This window comes from Labeo rohita, unplaced genomic scaffold (genome assembly GCF_022985175.1).
Source record: "Labeo rohita strain BAU-BD-2019 unplaced genomic scaffold, IGBB_LRoh.1.0 scaffold_79, whole genome shotgun sequence".
Classification (NCBI taxonomy): domain Eukaryota; kingdom Metazoa; phylum Chordata; class Actinopteri; order Cypriniformes; family Cyprinidae; genus Labeo; species Labeo rohita.
In genome coordinates, this window is record NW_026129733.1 from 265,950 (window position 1) to 284,802 (window position 18,853).

At 44.1% G+C, this 18,853-nt stretch overlaps 2 protein-coding genes across 3 annotated transcripts in view; one reads left to right on the forward strand and one right to left on the reverse strand.

Annotated features, from left to right (window-relative positions):
• The first annotated feature begins 251 nt into the window (after positions 1-251).
• znf276 (zinc finger protein 276) lies at positions 252-7,355 on the forward strand. The gene is made up of 11 exons (XM_051104758.1): positions 252-601; positions 2,608-2,878; positions 3,058-3,104; positions 3,175-3,534; positions 4,359-4,443; positions 4,549-4,632; positions 4,821-4,925; positions 5,252-5,327; positions 5,401-5,518; positions 5,640-5,739; positions 5,819-7,355. The coding sequence occupies exons 1-11, from the start codon at positions 496-498 to the stop codon at positions 6,150-6,152; spliced, it is 1,686 nt and encodes a 561-aa protein (XP_050960715.1). The 5' UTR covers positions 252-495; the 3' UTR covers positions 6,153-7,355.
• LOC127161974 (Fanconi anemia group A protein) overlaps positions 7,033-18,853 on the reverse strand; it is a 32,201-nt gene continuing 20,380 nt past the window's right edge. For both annotated transcript variants that reach the window (XM_051104757.1, XM_051104755.1), the window contains exons 23-42: positions 18,449-18,519; positions 17,685-17,784; positions 15,300-15,484; positions 15,130-15,223; positions 14,889-15,062; positions 14,744-14,817; positions 14,525-14,653; positions 14,378-14,447; positions 11,955-12,112; positions 11,765-11,873; positions 11,618-11,674; positions 11,427-11,531; positions 11,232-11,347; positions 11,000-11,144; positions 9,366-9,428; positions 9,179-9,281; positions 9,021-9,096; positions 8,802-8,940; positions 8,645-8,728; positions 7,033-7,179 (exon numbers count right to left, since the gene is read on the reverse strand). In XM_051104757.1, the coding sequence (XP_050960714.1) occupies positions 7,102-7,179; positions 8,645-8,728; positions 8,802-8,940; positions 9,021-9,096; positions 9,179-9,281; positions 9,366-9,428; positions 11,000-11,144; positions 11,232-11,347; positions 11,427-11,531; positions 11,618-11,674; positions 11,765-11,873; positions 11,955-12,112; positions 14,378-14,447; positions 14,525-14,653; positions 14,744-14,817; positions 14,889-15,062; positions 15,130-15,223; positions 15,300-15,484; positions 17,685-17,784; positions 18,449-18,519 (2,130 nt within the window). In that variant the 3' untranslated portion in view covers positions 7,033-7,101. The remainder of the gene's footprint in view (positions 7,180-8,644; positions 8,729-8,801; positions 8,941-9,020; positions 9,097-9,178; positions 9,282-9,365; positions 9,429-10,999; positions 11,145-11,231; positions 11,348-11,426; positions 11,532-11,617; positions 11,675-11,764; positions 11,874-11,954; positions 12,113-14,377; positions 14,448-14,524; positions 14,654-14,743; positions 14,818-14,888; positions 15,063-15,129; positions 15,224-15,299; positions 15,485-17,684; positions 17,785-18,448; positions 18,520-18,853) is intronic.

An 18,853-nucleotide genomic window follows, 5' to 3' on the forward strand; every position in this document is an offset into this window, starting at 1 on the left:
AAGAAATGCTGACTTGACAACTACGTGAAGGCTAAACTGAAGTAAAATTATTAAAAAAAAAAAAAAACTAAGCTAAACAGAGACATAAAAACTAATAATAACCTAAAATAATAAAAATAAAAAATGTAGTTCAAGATATTAACAGAACCGTATATAAATAACTAAAATAGCTGTGTTTAGGTGAAAAAGGTTGTGAAAATCATCCAGCATGTGCAGTTCTCTTGGCGGACACGAGCGGTGCTGTGGCGCCGTTTTCGCACAGCGACGTCACATCCGCTACTCCTGTTGACACCAGAGCGCTTCCGGTCGTGTAATGCACCGTCGTGTTTTCATGAAATATTTGATCATTTCGTATTTGTGCAATTCAAAGTGGTAATAATCGAAGAAGAGTCTAAATAAGTCCGGCTTGCGGAGCGCTGATGCGATGATTGACGTGTGTGAATCCTAATCAGACAATCCGATAATCCGATATTGATGAAGTGTTGATCAGTGGAGATGATGAAGAGAGCGGCGCGACACGCGCGGAGAGGCAGAGCGAGCAAACGAGCCTGTAACAGAACCAACACCGACGAAAACACGGCGGACACACACGACGACACCGGTGAGGAGATGATGATGATGATGAAGCTTGTCTCTGTCTTCTGCTGGAGCTCTGACTGCTCTGTCATTCACCCAATCATTCTCGCGTGTCTGTGTTCACTGACCGAACTCATGAAGTTCCTGTAGAGCTGCTGCTGCTTCAGGTTTAGCGCACATGAACTCACCCGCACGCGCCTTCAGCGACAGAAACTGGTCTGTGACATGAACGAGTGTGTGAGATGTGGAGCACAGTCAGATTTACGTGCAAACGTCTGACTGGAGCGTGATTCTGTGACAGCTTTAGTTCAGCATCAGCGACAGTGAGAGCATCTTAAATGTTTTTTTTCATTCGGTCAGATGAATGATCGGGAGAAGCAGCTTTTTCCATCTTTCCTCAGACTGATTCTCGTTACTAGTGAATCCGAACAGTTCTGAGTTCAGCTCCAACCTCATTCACACACCCCTGAACCACAGCAGGGTCACTCTGATCTTCCAGACAGGTGTTTTGGGACCAGGAATGGAGCCCCTTGACTAAAGACCATTAATATATCCATTATTTCTTTGATCTGTCAAGGGCTCATGACGGGTCTGTTACTTGAATACTGTGCATTGGGGTTCACTTTTTGATTAGTACATTTCATATATTGACAAAAACGATTCTTGCCCTTCACAAACGTTCAGTTTTAGTGCCGCGTCTTTTATGAAGTTCACCCAAAAATGAAGAATCTGCCTTCATTTACTCGCACTCAGATTGTTCCAAATCCTCATGATTTTCTTTGTTATATGGAACATAAAAGAAGATATTTTGAAGAATGTGAGAAACCAAACAGTTTCTGGACCCCATTGACATCCATAGTAGCTTTTTTTCCATATAATGTAAGTTAAAGGGGACCAGCGACCAGAAATCTCTTTTTCAGTGTGGACGAAACAGAATTCATTTGGTAGCCTGGCTTCTACAGATAAACTTTTGCAGTGGGGAGGAATGTATTAAAATCTTTAAAATGTACAATATCTAAAACAAAAGAAGAGTTTTAAAGAAAATTGCTAATTTTTTTACAAATGTTTTCCTCCAAACAATGTTAAAATACTGTAATATTATGGAGACGATACAATGAGCATGCAATACATTGTGTGCAGGAATTGTTTAACATCAGTGTAAAATGTTAGAACCTTTTCACATGAACAAAACTTAAACACAGTTTAGAAGAAGCAGGACTATTGAAAATGACTGCATTATAAACAGTAGATTAAAAGTACAAACTGAATGTTTACATTTTGCCTTCAGCTACTTTCCTAGGAAATCTTTGTAATTTTGTTAGTTTTGATAAAACACTACCAGTAAAGCCTGTGGTTATTTGATCCAAAATATAGGAAAAACAGTAATGTTGTGAAATATTTTTGCTTTTTAAAATAGCTGCTTTCTATTCGAAAATATATTTAAAAAATGTAATTAATTCCCGTGATCAAAGCTGAATTTTCAGCATCATTACTCCAGTCTTTAAATCTTTAAAGAATTAAAAAAAAAAAAAAAATTCTACACTGTTTTCAACATATTAATAAATGTTTTTTGAGCAGCAAATCAGAATATCAGAATGATTGTGACTGGAATAATGATGCTAAAAATTCAGCTTTGAAATCAAATGGTAAACATTTCAATTTTACTGTTTTTGCTGTACTTCGGATCAAATAAATGCAGGCTTGGCGAGCAGAAGAGACATCACAAATCTTGACTGGTAGTGTATATACCAATATAATATACTGTTGGTATAAAAGTAGTTATTTTTGTGACGTACAGCTTTTCGATTCATTATATAATTTATTTAATTTTAAATCTAAATCCAAGCAGAAATGTTTGATTTAAAAAGACAGTTGAAGTTTTTGCTCACTATGATGTTTTGAAATGCTTCTCTGAGTAAAAGCACTCCAGTTTCCTTCAATCGAATTGGCTCATAGCATCATGATCATCGATTGTCCTCACAGCTGCCTAGTGGTTTAATGTTGACCTTCGACCTCCCTCTGTTTTCACAGGCCGGATGAGCACTGGCTTCTGTCGACTCTGTCACGGGAAGTTCTCCACGCGGCGGCTGCGGCAGGCGTTCGCGCAGCTGCAGGGCGAGTCCTGCGCCGTTTATCCGCTCTTCTGCACAGACTTCCAGCAGCTCTTGGGAATCCCCATGAACAGAGACCCCAGTCTGTCCCAGTTCATCTGCAACAACTGCCACGCTCAGTTCTACAAGTGCCACAGCATCCTGCTGGACTTCAGGAACAGAGTCAACCTGACGCCCGTCTCCAGAGACAGGTGAGCGGCGCCACGTCTCACCCCGAAGTCAAGAGCACAACAGTTTCATGCTGGAATATATGAGCTGTTCATTTAAATCAGTACACAGACAGTACATCTGTTACAGTCAGAAGATCAAAATTATTCCTCCAGCCATGACCTGTGAGACCAGAGTTAAACAATCATATTGTCTCTTTCAGGAGCAGCACTGAATGCCCGTCGTCACAGGAAGACATCACTTTATTCCGTGAGTACATGTTCACAGACACGCGTCGGTTATCGCTGTGTTCTTGTCTTATCCGTCTCGTCTTCGACAGGGTCGCACATCACATCAGACAGACGCTGTCTGCACGGTCTGGTGTCGTGGGCTCACAGTCACGCGGAGGGCTGCCGTTCCTGCCCCGACCTGCAGGAGATGCTGGAGGGTCAGTGTCGAGGGGCTCTGAAGGTGGTGTGGGGTTGTGTGGACGGTCACACGTATGTGATGGACACCGGCGGCGCTCAGACCAGATCAAACGCCGGACCGGCACCCGCTAAAACTCAATGTGACGACAGAGCAAAAGGAAACAAAGACGGCCACCGGTCGGCGTCGAGAGCGAACAGCGTCCACACGGCCAGATCAGGTGAAGCTGCCGCACCTCAGAATCACAGCAGCGCTCCGGCGGGCCCAACACAAGGTGAGGCGACAGAGAAACGACAGAAAAAACAACTGAGCCGGGAGCTGGTTTAAAGCGTTTTCTTTTTGTAATATATGCAACAAGTCTGGAATTTTTGATTGTTTAATTTTTGAAAAAAACAAAACAAAAAACTTTATTCCACCAAATATGCCTTAAAAAAAGACATAGTAGATATTTGTAATTTTATCCAATGATGTTCTAATTTCGTATTTATATCGCACTTTACACAATAAACACAACTGATAGTTCACAAAAATACCAGCAAACCCTTTGAGTGTGGTTTTCTTCATCCACCTGAGCAGTTTGGTTGCACTATCTGTCCAATTTGACAAGTTTGTAGAACCTTCAAGACAGGTAAACGTCTTATATTTAGAGGTTGCTAGGTCAATAATTAAGCGCTCTGTTTTATTAGAATTCAGCCTAAGGAAATTGATAGCCATCCACTCTATGATATCGTTAATACAATCTGTTAACTTTGGAAATTAAATGAGAAAAGCAGAGGACCTAACACCGAGCCCTGTGGCACACCGTACTTAACGTATAATTGATGTGGCATTTCTACGTTTACATCATTTGTTACTGATCGTAGGTAAATACAACCTAAATGATGCTAATGCTAGCTGACAATAAAATGTCAATGAATTTCTCCAGTCTAGGAGAATGCTGTGATCCATGGTGTCAAAGGCAGAACTGTGATCCGGTCGTATGTTTATGACCCAGCAGTTCTGTCAGTCAGCATGTTTTGTACGAGGCCGCATAGCATCTTCTGCTCACTGTGTTTGTGCAGTATCTTCCGCACGTAACGAGTGTCGTTCGTATTTCAGACGCGCAGTCCTGTGAGGAGACGCCCACTTCAGTAGCACCACTGCTGATGAGCGGAGATGATGGGGACAGTGATCTCTCAGACAGGTAGTTCATACACGTGAAACACCCAGATACCCATGAACAACACAAAGATCTGTTAGTGAAGCAGAAGACGACATCCCGAGTCACCTCAGTGTTTGACGTTTTCAGAAACGTGTTGAGCGACGAGGAGTGCGAGGACAGGAGGAAGAGCGGCTCGTCGGAAGACAGCTCAGATCTGAACACTGACAAGCGGTAAAATATACACCGTTCGAGAGTTCAGCTCCATAATACACACGTGATGATCTAAAATGTGAGACCTGCCAGTGATCGAATGAACTGAACAGGAGAGGTCTAATAGATTCATGTCCATATGAATTTCCATTTATGAAGAAAGACGGCAGATTGATCAGGAAGAATTAAAAGATCTCACATTCTTTCAGTTGTGTCAGTTCCTCAAAGAACAAAGAGGCCAAGACACTGGAACCCAAAGCCAGGAGGAAACCTGGACCCAAGCCTGGCTGGAAGAACAACATCAAGGCAGAGCGGTAAGATGACCTTCAGTATCATTTCCATACCGTGGTCTGTCTGAATACTCGACTCTGATTGGCTGGAAGGTGTGTATCAAAACAGTTCAATGCAACTTCTTATTAGCACTGCCCTGAGACTTAGCTAAAAATAGCTTCAATGTTGAATTGCTGTATTATAATTCTCAGCAACGAGGAGGTGTTTAAAAAAAAAAAAAAAAGAAAAAAAACTGTTTTTGAGGTAACTACACTTACAGCTTCAACTGCAGATGCCGCACAAGCCAGCAGGTCAAGCGTGAATATGGCGTCTCATATTTAGGGATTGTGCTGATTTGTGTGTCTTGTAGAGAGGAGCTGCCCACCATCTACAAATGTCCTCACCAGGGCTGCACGGCCGTCTACAGAGGAGCCGACGGCATGAAGGTAACGATCGCGTCTCAAACACACGTGTCGACTGACATTGTGACGTGAACTCAGTGACTGTGTCCCGCTGCAGAAACACATAAAGGAGCATCACGAGGAGGTGCGGGAGAGACCGTGTCCGCATCCAGGCTGCAACAAGGTCTTCATGATCGACAGATACCTGCAGAGACACGTCAAACTCATCCACACAGGTGGATGCACCACAGATCACTGGCTCCTTTAACGCCAAAGAAAATATGATCTGCAGCTATACAAAGTCGTGAATGATTATGACTTCTGTGATGTTAAGAGTAAGTGTTTTCCTGTTCCCAGAGGTGAGGAACTACATCTGTGACCAGTGCGGCCAGACGTTCAAGCAGAGGAAGCATCTGTCCGTGCATCAGATGCGTCACTCCGGAGCCAAACCGCTGCAGTGAGTATCAGCTCGACCGTTCACGACGGGCCGCGTCTCGGAGCTCGACCCTCACCGCGTGCCTCTGTGTGCGTTTCAGGTGCGAGGTGTGCGGTTTCCAGTGCCGCCAGCGGGCGTCGCTCAAGTATCACATGACTAAGCACAAGGCGGAGGCGGACCTGGAGTTCGCCTGCGTGATCTGCGGCAAACGCTTCGAGAAGGCGCACAATCTGAACGTGCACATGTCCATGGTACATCCTCTCATGCAGGGCGGCAGCGCTTCTGCTCCTCCGGACCCGTCGGCCGGCGGCAGCCCGACGGCAGCTCAACACGCCGACCTCAGATCGGAGCAGACGAGGACCGACTCGCGCCCCTCCGACATCAGCCGTGTGCTGGACGGCCTTCAGTCCGAACTCGCCGACCGCACCGTATAGACCGGCGGCTCCATCTGGCGCTCCTGGAGTCTCCTCTAACAGGCTGACGAGTTTGATGAGGAAGTGCAATCTCCCTGAGAAGCCAGATCTAGAGGTCCTCACGCTCACGTTACAGCAGTCCCATCAGCACCTGCTCAGAGCTCTCCTCCAAATGCTAGTGAGCCGCTTTTATCAGAGCACTCACAGGTCACAGAACGCTACGGCTAGAGCAACATTTTATTCTCAAGAGCTGCACGCAAAAACAAGAAGTTCTAGACTAGGTTTAGAGTTAAACCAAATGAATCCAGCCCACTTTAGCCATTAAACACTGAAATCTGGCATTTGATTCGTTCTGGAGCATCTGTAGTAAACCACACAAAACGCAAAACAACAGTTTCCGTTCACTCTCACGAGTCACACATTTCTGTGCTGAAGATGAAGAGATTATTACAAAACATTTCATACATTTCAGTGTTTACAAGGCAGGAAGGCAGCAGAAAGAAAACACCCGACTGTATTAAAGCATCACATTTCTGTAAGTTCACAAAGAGCTTAAAAAGAAAACACAAGCTTAGCCATTTTACAAGCTTTATATATTCGAAAGTTTTATTCACGTTATATTTAAAAGTTGAAAACTAGAAACATTTCCTTGCGTAACACAGCAAGGATGTAAAATTCCTATAACAATAAATAAGGTATTTATTAGCAAAAGCGGAGTGATTTTCTCACTGAACTGCTTTAATGTCACTTGACTCGCAGCTGATTGGTCTGGTTTGTGGTTTGCTCACTAGGGTTTGGAACAGAGCTCATGACAGACTCTGCATGTTTTTCTCTGAAAGGTGATGCGTCATGTTTTATTTTCATCCCTTTGATGACATGAAGAAAGTCTGTTTACTGAGGCCGGCCGGCGTCAAACACGTTACTGATCGTGTGACCCGTGCGAGAGGCTCCGATGGCGTTTTCCGCCGTCTCACGTGAAGCGCGTGCCGCCGAAGCCGCCGAGCGCCGCCGCGATCTCTGAATCCAGCTGCTCGTATTCGGACTGCAACTACAGGAAACACAAACAGCACAGAACTGAAGACTCACTCAGTCACGTTCACTGGCAGCTAATAACGCCACCGATTATTCATTTAACCGCCGCGAACGCATCGGACGTGAAGCCGGCTGTTCCTATGAGATGATGTTGGTGTTTTAATGTGTATATAATAAATACATCTAATTTTACGTGTTCAAAGCTTTTCTACTTGTTTGTTTGCTGGCTCAACACAAGGGCTCAGGCACCCATTCATTCGTCTATCTGTAAAAATTCTGAATATTTACGTGGTTTACGTGCTACGCTGTGGAGGATTTTGAACGTCAATAAATGGATCAGGGCATCAGAAATGTCAGAAAACCTTTCCCAAAGAAACTCTCATGTTTTTAACCCGCAGGAACACGGATGATGATGTTTATCGTGAGTTTCTTCTCTCAGTCTCTGTGTCTCTTGGCAGCAGTTAACCAAACGGTATCAGTAAGCCCCTCCCCTCGAACACACATGAGCCAATGGCAGTGGACCGCAACTCAGACATCTTTAAGTTTCAGTGCCATAGACAAACACTGGAAGATCTGACGTTCTCATTCGTTTGGTGGTGTTTATGCCATAAAATGGTAAAAGGACGTGACTGGGGTACGTGTAACACTGAGAGGATGGGCAATGGAATTTGGAAGTTACTTTATTATTCTTATTTTCTGGTTGTCATACTCTCATTAAGTTACAGTTTTCATCTGCTCGAGCAGAACGCTCAGCATGTTATCTCTGGTTAAAACTAGCTGACGTTAAAAGTTATCGAGTGCATGCTAATGTACAAACCTAAATAGCTAACTGTCATGAACCGGTTAAAAACATGCAAACGAAGGTTTCAGTGCCTCTCCATATTAAAGTAGTTAAATGTAAATTAATTTCATCTTACACTGCGGTACATGAACAGTGCTGATCCTGGACCTTCATCTGTGATAGTTGACCGTAACAAGAGGTTTCTCCCGCTTTGCATTGTGATCTGTAAACCCCTGCTTCCAAATTAATCCCATTACCCAGAAAATTAAAAATCTTCATATGTCCCTCCATGGCATCCTCATATAAGTCCCACCTGAACGCTCCTCAACATGAGGTGTTCCTTCTGTGTCCAACATCGATCAAAATCATCTTGGGACAATGTTTTCACGCTGACAGCTGTCATTGTAAGACAGCTGCCAACTCCGTTTACACACAAAACATGACAGAAACCACACAGTTATCGTTCTCTTCGGGGACATGATTAGATGTATGCTTAACGTGGGGAAAAAATACAACAGATTTAGCTGTGATTCCAGCAAATGATGATCTGGTCTCTCTGACCCGTGTCCTGCTCCAGCAGGTGATCACTGAGTCACATGATCTGAGGATCATTAGTGTATGGAGCACAATCGCATACACTCGACTTTAACACGTCCTGTCGTGTGTGTGAGTGTGTGTGTGTGTGTGTGTGTGTGTGTACCTGTCGTCTCTGGCTGAGCGTCAGACAGTCCGGTGAGCTCAGTGCGATGCCGCTCATGAGAACGCGCCGGGCCTCCAGCAGAACCTGAGCACAGAGGACAGACGTGAGACACGCGAACAGTTAAACGTGTGCGGATCCACCGAGACGCCGATCTGACCTGCTGCTCTGGACCGTCCGAGGGATGAGCGTTCAGGAAGAGTCTGCTGAGCTCCCCGTACGACACGGCCGCGCTGTAGAGGAACCCCGGAGACCGGACGGCTCCCGTCAGAACCTCTGACTCCGCACCGCCGAGGATGCTGGGAAATGAGCACAGCAAACCCGCCGTCAGCACGAGAACGCATGAACGCCCGGACTGAAACAGAGCGTCTCCTCTCACCTGTAAAAGGCAAACGGCATCAGCCTGAGCGTCTGCGGAGACGCCACACGAGACAGGAAGTGAGTCAGTCTGTGATCTGGAAGAGGAGAAACATCACACCTGAAACAGCTGCGATAACACACACGCACACAGACAGAAACAGCATCACGTGTTCACACCTGATCCAGACCGATCAAACAGCAGCAGCCAATCACAATCATCCAGCAGATGAGAGAGGAGACACACGCTCACGTCTCTGACGCGCCGCAAACACCCCGCGGCCTGAAAACACACGCCTCGTCGTCATCATCGTCATCAGTGGCGCTGCGTTTGTGTGTTTGTGTTGGTGTCGGTGCTGAGCGTTACCTGTTCATTCAGACGAGCGCAGATCAGCTCCATGACGCTGAAGACAAACAAGAAGAGCAGAACCTGCAGGAAACAGCAGCAGCGTTACATCACAGCAGACGCACAATGATCAGAACCCGTCCCGACAACACTCCACACCGCTGCTGCTCCGCGTGGAGGACAAAGTGACATTTTCAGGCCGGTCCAGCAACACACTTCAGTTTGTAATGAGCGAGGTAAAACACGACTAACTGAACATTTAATATTTGACAACTGTTTTATAATTGAAATGTTAAACGATGATAAGTAACGCCAGTGATGAAATGTCAAGGTCGTGAATGAAAAAAACGTGGCGTTCTACAGCATTAGTGCCGCTGTCCCACAACACAAAAACACATTTAGAAACCATTGAGTACTCAAATCTTACATCCTTTTATTATCTATTGAAACCCACAATATTTAAAACATTAGTGAGATTAATCTATATATGAAATCATTTACTGGGTACTTCTGACTGGGAACTTCCTGTACCAAATCCTAACCAACATAAATAAAATTGATTAAAATAATTTTTGTATTGATTTTGTCCATTGTTGTTTTTAAAAGTGAATTCCAGGAAAAAAATCATATATTTTCTTTGCGAATTAAGAAACTTTATGTAAAAATAATAATAATAAATAAAAGTATGTTTTAGTCCATTGGCTGAGACCGATTTTAACTACAACTCTACATTTATGATCAGGAAACATTCCTGTGTCTCGTAGCTGAACACGGTGAGTTAATCGGCCTCATCATTTAGAGCTGAATGTGTTCACAAGTATGAAAATCTGTGTGTGACTTTCAGAAACGTCACTACTGAACACCTTTTTTCTGCAATTAAACATTTTTTGAGAGTTATTCCATAACATAAGTGCTGATTAGCATCTCTGACCTACCGAAACGTTTAGTGGAGTTTCTGTAATGACATCTTTGTTTTTGTTTGAACTGTCATGTCATCATTGTTCCAGTAGTGACAAAAGGGAACGCACATCCTTATATCTGGGGGAAATTATACAATTTTAGTACAGTTATGCTATTTTTTAATTGAATTTTAGTATGTTTAGTAGTGTTTCAATATACGAGTTAAAATCTCTACCAAAACACAGGATGTTTTGTCAGAAATACAGTATAATGAATTATTAACTGCGACGTTATGATAGTGCTTGGTTCAGTGTACATTTAAACTAATGAATCCATAAATTTGACATTAGTATGATCAACTTTTGGCCTTTTACAAAGAAAGATCAGATTTAAAATATGACAGATCTGATAAACTACACGAACTGATTTACATCCGAAAAAAATGTAATAAAATATTCAAATATATATATTTACAATGTAGATGTAAGCAACATCTTAATAGGTCAGTATAACGCTTCCAATTCAATTATATATTACTGTCTTTCAGTAGCGACAAATTTGGGGAGAGGACAAACACTCCAAAACTTTCTGAAAAAACAATATGAGAATGAACTGCACAATTACTAGAAATGTGCACCTTAGATATTATACAATTTGCACACATACACATTTTTTTGAAAAAGTCTGACAATTCTGTAGAATGGCCCATATAAAAAATTTTTTTGAATGATTTACGACTTGACAGGTGAATTCACCTGTCTGTCTGTGTCGTGCAGCTGTCTGACGAGTCTTCTGACGTTCTCCGTCTCACCGTCTGATGTCCTCAGGACAGGGCGCAGACACGCGGCCAACAGCCACGACGGAGCCGACGGCACGGGCGACACACGTCCCTCGCTCGCCCTACAAACACACACACGCGTTACATCACATCATACAGACGCAGACTGAGCCGCTGTGATGTGACAGGAACAGGTCGCTGTGCTTCACCGTGCGCTCCAGCGGTGACCGTCCTCCAGCATCTGCAGCTGATCAGGCAGAGCGTCCCGTCCCGTCAGACGCCTCCACTGCGAGATCAACACCGCCGACAGACGCGTCCACCAGCGCTGCACGACACACACAGAGTCACAATCACACGTCCGAACGTTTGACGCACAGCGGCGGAGTACAGGACAGACGTTTTACCGCGGCAGACAGCGTCAGCAGAGGACACTCGGTGTTGAAGAGGGACACACACGCGTTCACCGCGTCCTCCGGACGATCGCAGCTCGCGCCGCCGCTCACGACCGCCTGAAACGCACAACACGCGCCGCTGTCATCATCTGAACCTGCTGTGCAAAAACATTCAATCTTTGTCCTTCGTTACGGTCACATACTTTGAGGAAGTGAGCGGTGAGTTTGAAAGACAGCAGACCGGCAGGACCGCACGTCCTCTGAGACACAAAACATAACACACGTTAATCACACGTGAATCACACAGATCGTCGTCACGTGACAGACTCGTGTGAGCTGATGATGGAGACCTGAACGTGACCGATGTGTCGGATCATCCGACGGCAGTCCGGAGTTCTTCTTCCTGTCCTGTCGGTCGTGACGCTCAGCAGCATGACGGGAGGAAGCAGCACCAGAACCCTGACGGACACGAACAACACTGATCACAGCAGCCGCTCACCAGCTGATCTCAGAGACGCGCGCGGGCGACGGCGTTCCTACCGGCTGACGTCGCGAAGCGTCTGCTGACAGTTCAGCTCGGCTCCGATGCCGTCGGGGTCGGGGGTCGCCGCGCACCTGTCGTCGATCACATCCCAGAGGAAGCGACCCGTCTCCTCTGACGCGTTTTGCCGAGTCAGCGCCACTTCATAGAGCAACGCCTGCACACAGATCAGAGCAGATCACAGCACATCTGTCACCACACAAAACCACCTGCTGCTCATTTTGGTTTACATGTTTATTCATGTTTGTTCATGCAATGCAGGGATTCCCAAACTTTGACCGAAAATATCTATGTAAAGACCCCTGAGAATTTAAGTTCTTTTTTTAATGTCAGACCACAGTGTTCAGTGACGCCCCAGACAATGGATTCAAGAGATGATTACAAAGCGAGTCTAATCCAATATAAGACGGACACACATCATGCGCTCAGTGATGCCGACTCATTTTAAGAGGAAGTTGCTAAAGAAAGACGGATGTTGCTAAAAGTTGCTAAAAAGACGTTGTGATGTCGCGATGACATCATTAGATAATTACAACACAAAATCATGTTACTGCATCAAATTCCAATTAAAAAATATTTTATATGTTCATTTAGATTTGTTCATAACATCATAAATGCATAATATAATAAAATATAAATAACTCTTTCTAACTTTTTTTTTTTTTTTTTTTTTAAGTGCTGGGCAATAATTGATCCAAAATAAAAGTTTTTGTTTATATATAATTCTTTGATGTAAATGTATGTAAATACATGTAAATATTTTCAAAATATATACTGTGTGTGCATTTACTATTTTTTAAATAAATGTTGAATTTAAGGGTGTTTTTTTTTTTTATTAGCTAGTAAACTAGTAAAACTACACATTCTGAACAAATATAGTTTTAATGAGTGTATTAGCATGTATTTAGCGTGCTACACTCGGAGAAAAGTCTTTAAAAATAGGGCACAACCTTCTGTTAATGTGAATTTTTCATATTGATTTTTCACAGCGTTTTGTTTTTACCTGCCTATTAAATTACACATTGTATTTTGTGTTTTCAGGTTACAGGGTTACAACGGATAATGCATAACAGATCATGTCCTGGAAAATTATTAGTACCTTTTCCGTTTTCTAGATGTTTTTCTTACAGTGAAGTGTACAATCACAGGTACAAGCTACTAACAATGTCTATCATAAATGAACCATTATTCATTTATTCTTAATCACACTAAATTTGATTCTTATTCACATGATGTTGCTGATAGACATCTCTGGCTCTTCTTCTTCTGTAGTTTAGGTGATAAATTTGTGCCTTTTCATCGAGTCACAAACTCAGCAAAAAGTTGCCGAAAATATCTACATTTGTTGCTAGGTGCCTTGGCTAGTGAAGTCTGATAAGTTGTTAAATTTAACAACAAAATTGCTAAGTTGGCAACACTGCATCCGCTCCAGCTCCGTTCACACAGAAGCCTCAACCACTGACAGTGTGTAATAGTGACAGCTCGTGGCTGAAATGGGTACTGCAGCCCAAACTCCAAATACTGCTCCAGCTCCTCCTCAGACCGACACTCATGCGGCTCACGGTCAACAGGAACAAGCACAGCCAGTGTTGCCAAGTCTGCGGTTTTCACGTGGAGTTGGGCTGCTTTAACGCTGTTGCTGCGGCTTGTTTTTCATGTCTGTGGGTTGAAGCGACCCCCATAACGTCACATTTAACTCCTCGAATATTAATTTTACCAGGCAAACCACACAAAAAAACGTGTATTTTATCCCCCCGGAACATGATTTTTACTGTACGAAATGTGGCTGGGCTACTTTTGGGCTAGTTTTGAGTAGCAATTGGGCAGGGTTTATTGTGAAAACCTGGCAACCCTGAGCACAACCGACAACAGAAGGTGACGAGCCTTGCACTGTAAGTTGATTCGCTGATTTACCCATGTTTTAACATTCCTCTGGTCATAGAGGTTTTTAGATTTTTTTAAGGTCAAGTAGTATCCGTGATCTCAGAACAGCTGATTTGCTGACTTCCACGGCTGAAATACAGTACACTGCGTCTTCCAACAACTGGCAACGCAGGCTGTCGAAATACTATTGGGTGAACCGTGAGTGGGCGGAGTCACGCAGACCAAAACAAAAACAGACATGCCATTGTATTTCAAAGCAGAATAACTGACTGTTAGAGGAACAAGTTTCCTAAACATCTGTAAACATGTAAAGCTATTTTACGCTTTAGTACAAAAAACGACATTTGAACGTGTGCGTCTTGACACAAAGAGAACTGAACTAGCAATTCAACGCAAGCAGCCAGAGATGTAGCTGAACTATATGTCAGCATATGGACGCAAGAACTGCATGACAACCAATGCAAACACAAAAACAAGAGGACAAGACACTTCTGGTTTGTGGCTTTAGAACATTTGCAAGGGAAATCTAGAGAAGCACCTGTAAGACAGACAGCAGGTCAGGCAGACAGCCATCTGTGTGTTCGAGGGAACTTCCTCCTGTCCGTGACCTACAGAGAGAGAGACACGTGCACGTTAGGCGACGCGTGACTGCGACGTGACCGTGAGACGGACGTGAGGCACTTACGCGGCGTGCCGGTCCAGAACGGCAGCGACGATGAGAGCGCACGTTCGACTGACATCTCCTTCACAACCTCCGTCACGCTGAGACATGGGCAGATAATACTGCTCACACGCCCACTGCTCGTACTCCTGCCTGAATCAAACACCGTCCCCTCCTATTTTTAACACGCACATCAAAAATTCAGAAACTCTTTCCAGCGTGACGTGGAGGTGTATCGCTTACCTCTCCGCATCCGTCAGTGCGTCTTGACTCCGTTGAACGTGGAGCTCAGATGAGAGCCACTCGGAGAAAGAGAGCTGATGAACGAACGAGAGCAGAGATCAACACCAGATCAGCACACGACTGTCAGCTGAAGCTCTGAGCGTACCTGATAGCGCGGCCGATTCCTCAGCGATCGCATCTGTGCGTTTCTCCACAGAGCCACAGCGGAGTCCTGGAGCGTTCCCGTGAGATCCGTGCCGTCGCCGCGCGGATCAGACTCGTCCTCGTCGCTCGCGTGCGCTCGAGTCTCCGCGATGAGTCTGGCCGTCACATACTGAGCCTGAACACACACGCGCGTAAACCCCTGCGCTCTGAACATCAACACTCACGACAAACTGGTTTTGTACCTTTTTGTAAAGTCTTTCTGGGATGAAGTGGTGCAGCTCTTCTTCCTGAGCGTTGGCTCTGCACAGTCCATACGAGAGAACGGCCACACAGAACCTGAACACAAACACAAGACGTCCAGCACTGCAGATCAGAGCAAAATCACCTTGACGTGTTTGAGGTGTGGACAAACCTGAGGCAGAAGGCCATGTGTGAGCGCGTGGAGCAGATCAGAGCCTCAGACAGACACTCGGACACGGAGAGAGCGGCCGCAGAGGAGCCCGTCAGCCGCACCGGAGGACACGCGTGTCTGCAGTAATGCAGCTCCACCTGCAGCGCCGCCAAACCCAACACGTGAGCCGCGCTCAGCGCGCTGCCCTATAACACACGCGGCAGGAGAAACGGCATAAACACACAGCGGCCACACACATCTCTCATACCACCTGTCCAACAAGGCAGTCCGAGTGCTGGTTCACAGCCACGTTTCAAATCGGTGCTTTGTCTTTTGACACAAAGCAGCAGCTCTGAACCAGGAAAGTGAACCAAAACATTGATGCTCTAGGGCTGCGTTTACACCGCAAGACTTAATGCACAGATCTGATCTTTTGACCATGTACGATTTTATGGTCCACCGGTTTACATTCACTTCAGATACAGTGGCATGTGAAAGTTTGGGAACCCTTGCAGAATCTGTGGAAATTTATTTTTACAAAATAAGAGAGATCATACGAAATGCATGTTATTTTTATTTAGTAACTGTCCTGAGTAAGACATTTTACATAAAAGATGTTCACACATAGTCCATGGCCAAAAAAAACAAAAAACAAAAAAAGGCTGAAATTATTAAAATAACCCCCTTTCCAGCAGTGACTGTGTGATTTTGAGATCTTTTCACAGGAAAACCGAGGGACTCAAACACAACAATTAAAAAAAAGTTCAAACATTCACTGATGCTCCAGAAGGAAACACGATGCATTAAGAAAACTTTTGAACAGGATGAAGAGGTCCAGATTTTTCAACAGAAGATACTTACATGTACTTGCAAGACAAATTAAGTACAATTTACCTCGATCTTCAAGTTCAAAAAGTTTTCACCCCCCGGCTCTTAATGCATCGTGTTTCCTTCTGGAGCATCAGTGAATGAACTCTTTTTTTTAATAGTTTGAGTCTCTCAGTTGTCCTCAGTGTGAAAAGATCTCAAAACCATACAGTCACTGCTGGAAAGGGTTCAAATATGCAAAAGATGCTGGAAAACTGAAGAATCTGCAGGAGCTGGATGCTTTCTGAAGAACAGTGCTCAGTTTAACTGTTCACAACAAACAAGGGACTCATGGACAACCACCACTAAACAAAAAAAACTTGTAGATCATCCAGGTAACCACACACACATTAAGAACCAAGGGCTCCCAAACTTTAATCATTTCAGCTTTTGTTTTGTCTTGTAAACTATATAGAAACATATGTTATGTAAAATATCTTACTCAGGACAGTACTAAATAAAAAATAACATGCATATTGTATGATCTCTCTTATGTTGTTAAAAGTATTCACATTCTTCACACTTTCACATGCCACTGTATCTGAGTTTACATGAATTTCCACCCAAAATGACGGTCAGTGATCGCTTTACTACGCACAAGGTAAACCCTTGGGTTTTAAATGGCTGTGCCAATAAAAATTCTTCATATAACTCACACATCCAGTGGCCATTATAATTCCTCAGCATGGTCAAAAGCTGCCATGGATGTTTTACAGCACAAAATCTGAAAATGACGGTCATTTTCGTGTTTTACCTACAGCTCATTACAGGTACAATTCTTTAGTAAAATAAAGCACTGCCAAGATATTTATTTGAATGAATTTGAATGAATTAAGACAGAGAGAGAAACTTGTGAATTTTATCACCTCACTGCTGAGAAATGTAGACCTGGATTCACAGACGGGGCTTAGCTTAAGTCAGGACTAGGCCTTAGTTAAATTAAGATATCGAAGCAGCTTTTATAAAAATGCCTTAGAAGAAAACATTACAGGTGTGCATCTTGAGACCGAATTCACAGGGCGGGGGTTGAAAACCAGCTCAAATAAAATAAAATAAAATAAAATGTGACATACAGCACATTAAAACACTGTCTTTATGGACAAACGCGTCTCTCTCGCATCAGAAGTTCTGAGAGGAATCGGACGTGCGCGTTTAGATGTGGGTCGGACGCCCAGATATCAGATATGCATCCGATTAAAACCCACATTCGGAAGTGGCCCGGATCAGATGCGAAAGCAATCGGACCTCGTGTTTACATGTGTGCGACAAATTCTGGTCTGTGTCAGGTGTGAGCAAAAAATTAGATTTGTTGTGCCAGTGTAAACGCAGCCTAGAAGTAAGAACCGCTCGCGTCAGGGGCTGAGACGCGTTGTGCTGGATTCGTTGTGTTCAGATGCTAATGTGGCCCGTGGAAAGGCAAAGCGGTTCTTAGAAGATTCGCCGGTCGAACCAACTCCGAACCGCCATTAGCCGTGGCTCTGAACTAGAGTCCGGTTCATGCTGCTGGAGAAGAGCAATCAGACAGTGAAGAGCAGATACCTGGAACCGAAGCAGATCCCACAGTCTGTGTATCACAGCTGAGAGGAGCCACCTGTGACCCAGCAGGACCTTCGCAAACACACTCGGCCACGAGCCCTGCCTGAGAAACAACAACATCTATCAACCATTGTGCCTATTTTCTGTCTCAATGAATGTATGAGACAAAAGTCTTTTGAAGGTTCATTTTCTTGCAAGAAAAGGTGACGGTCACACAGGCAGTACAGTCATGTCTGCAGACTGTGACCAAGAGGAACACCCTGACTCGGCGTTTATACTCTAATCAAATCCGGATGCTTCCGTTTCATCCAATCACAACACATGATCGACACGTGACCGTTTAAGGTCTCTAACGATGTGTCTGTGTCCCCTGGATGTGTTTCTAAGTATTTAACGCAAATCATTTTCTCAGAAGTGAGCATGTAGGAGCAGTAAAACAACACTTCTGATCTCACTCTCACACACACACACGTGTTTCCTGTAATCAAAATTACTCAGTCTCGCTGATGAAGCACTCAGACGGTCTAAAGAACACTCTTTAGTAGAGTAAAGCTAATAATACCTAGAACTATACAATTTCTCTCAGATGTTATAGCTTGTTTTAATGGCCTAATCCTGGCTACAGCAATGTCAGTAAGAATGTTCAAATATTGATTATACAGGAACGACTGCGATGAAGGCTTGGTCTGAACAGAACTCAAACATTTGGCTTCACGTTTTGAGGCAGAAACAACATGTACATGACATGAGGAAAACGGAGGTCAAACCTGTTAGGAGGGTTTACTTTGGACGCGTCCAGCAAACACAGACAGAAGTTCTGTAAGATCAGACCGGTGACCTGAAAGATGCAGACAGAGTCAGACTGCAAACTGTGAGGATTAATACATCTATCATCTGACGTAAAAATAACCAGATGTGCAGCACATTCAGAAAACACCCACAGCCAAGCTCTAAATGTTATCAGACTTTAAATGGGGTTTAACATAGCTGATGAGGTCATTTCCTCATAGCTCTTCCTGTGTGTTTGGTTCACTGACCTGAGAACGTTTACTGCCTAGAAGTTGATTAGAAGTTTGTGCCAAACAATCACTTCATTTTCAGGCCAAAGAGCAAAGATAAAGGGACCAAAGGTCTGTTTATCTATCAAGATAAGCCCAGCTTTAGTCCCATGA

What these genes read in the sequence shown, in the direction of transcription:
- znf276 (XM_051104758.1), top strand. Translation starts at nt 496, where the DNA reads ATGATGAAGAGAGCGGCGCGACACGCGCGGAGAGGCAGAGCGAGCAAA. An exon ending in GATCTGAACACTGACAAGCG is followed by an intron (nt 4,633 to 4,820) that starts GTAAAATATACA and finishes ACATTCTTTCAG; the next exon opens with TTGTGTCAGTTCCTCAAAGA. An exon ending in TCCGGAGCCAAACCGCTGCA is followed by an intron (nt 5,740 to 5,818) that starts GTGAGTATCAGC and finishes TGTGCGTTTCAG; the next exon opens with GTGCGAGGTGTGCGGTTTCC.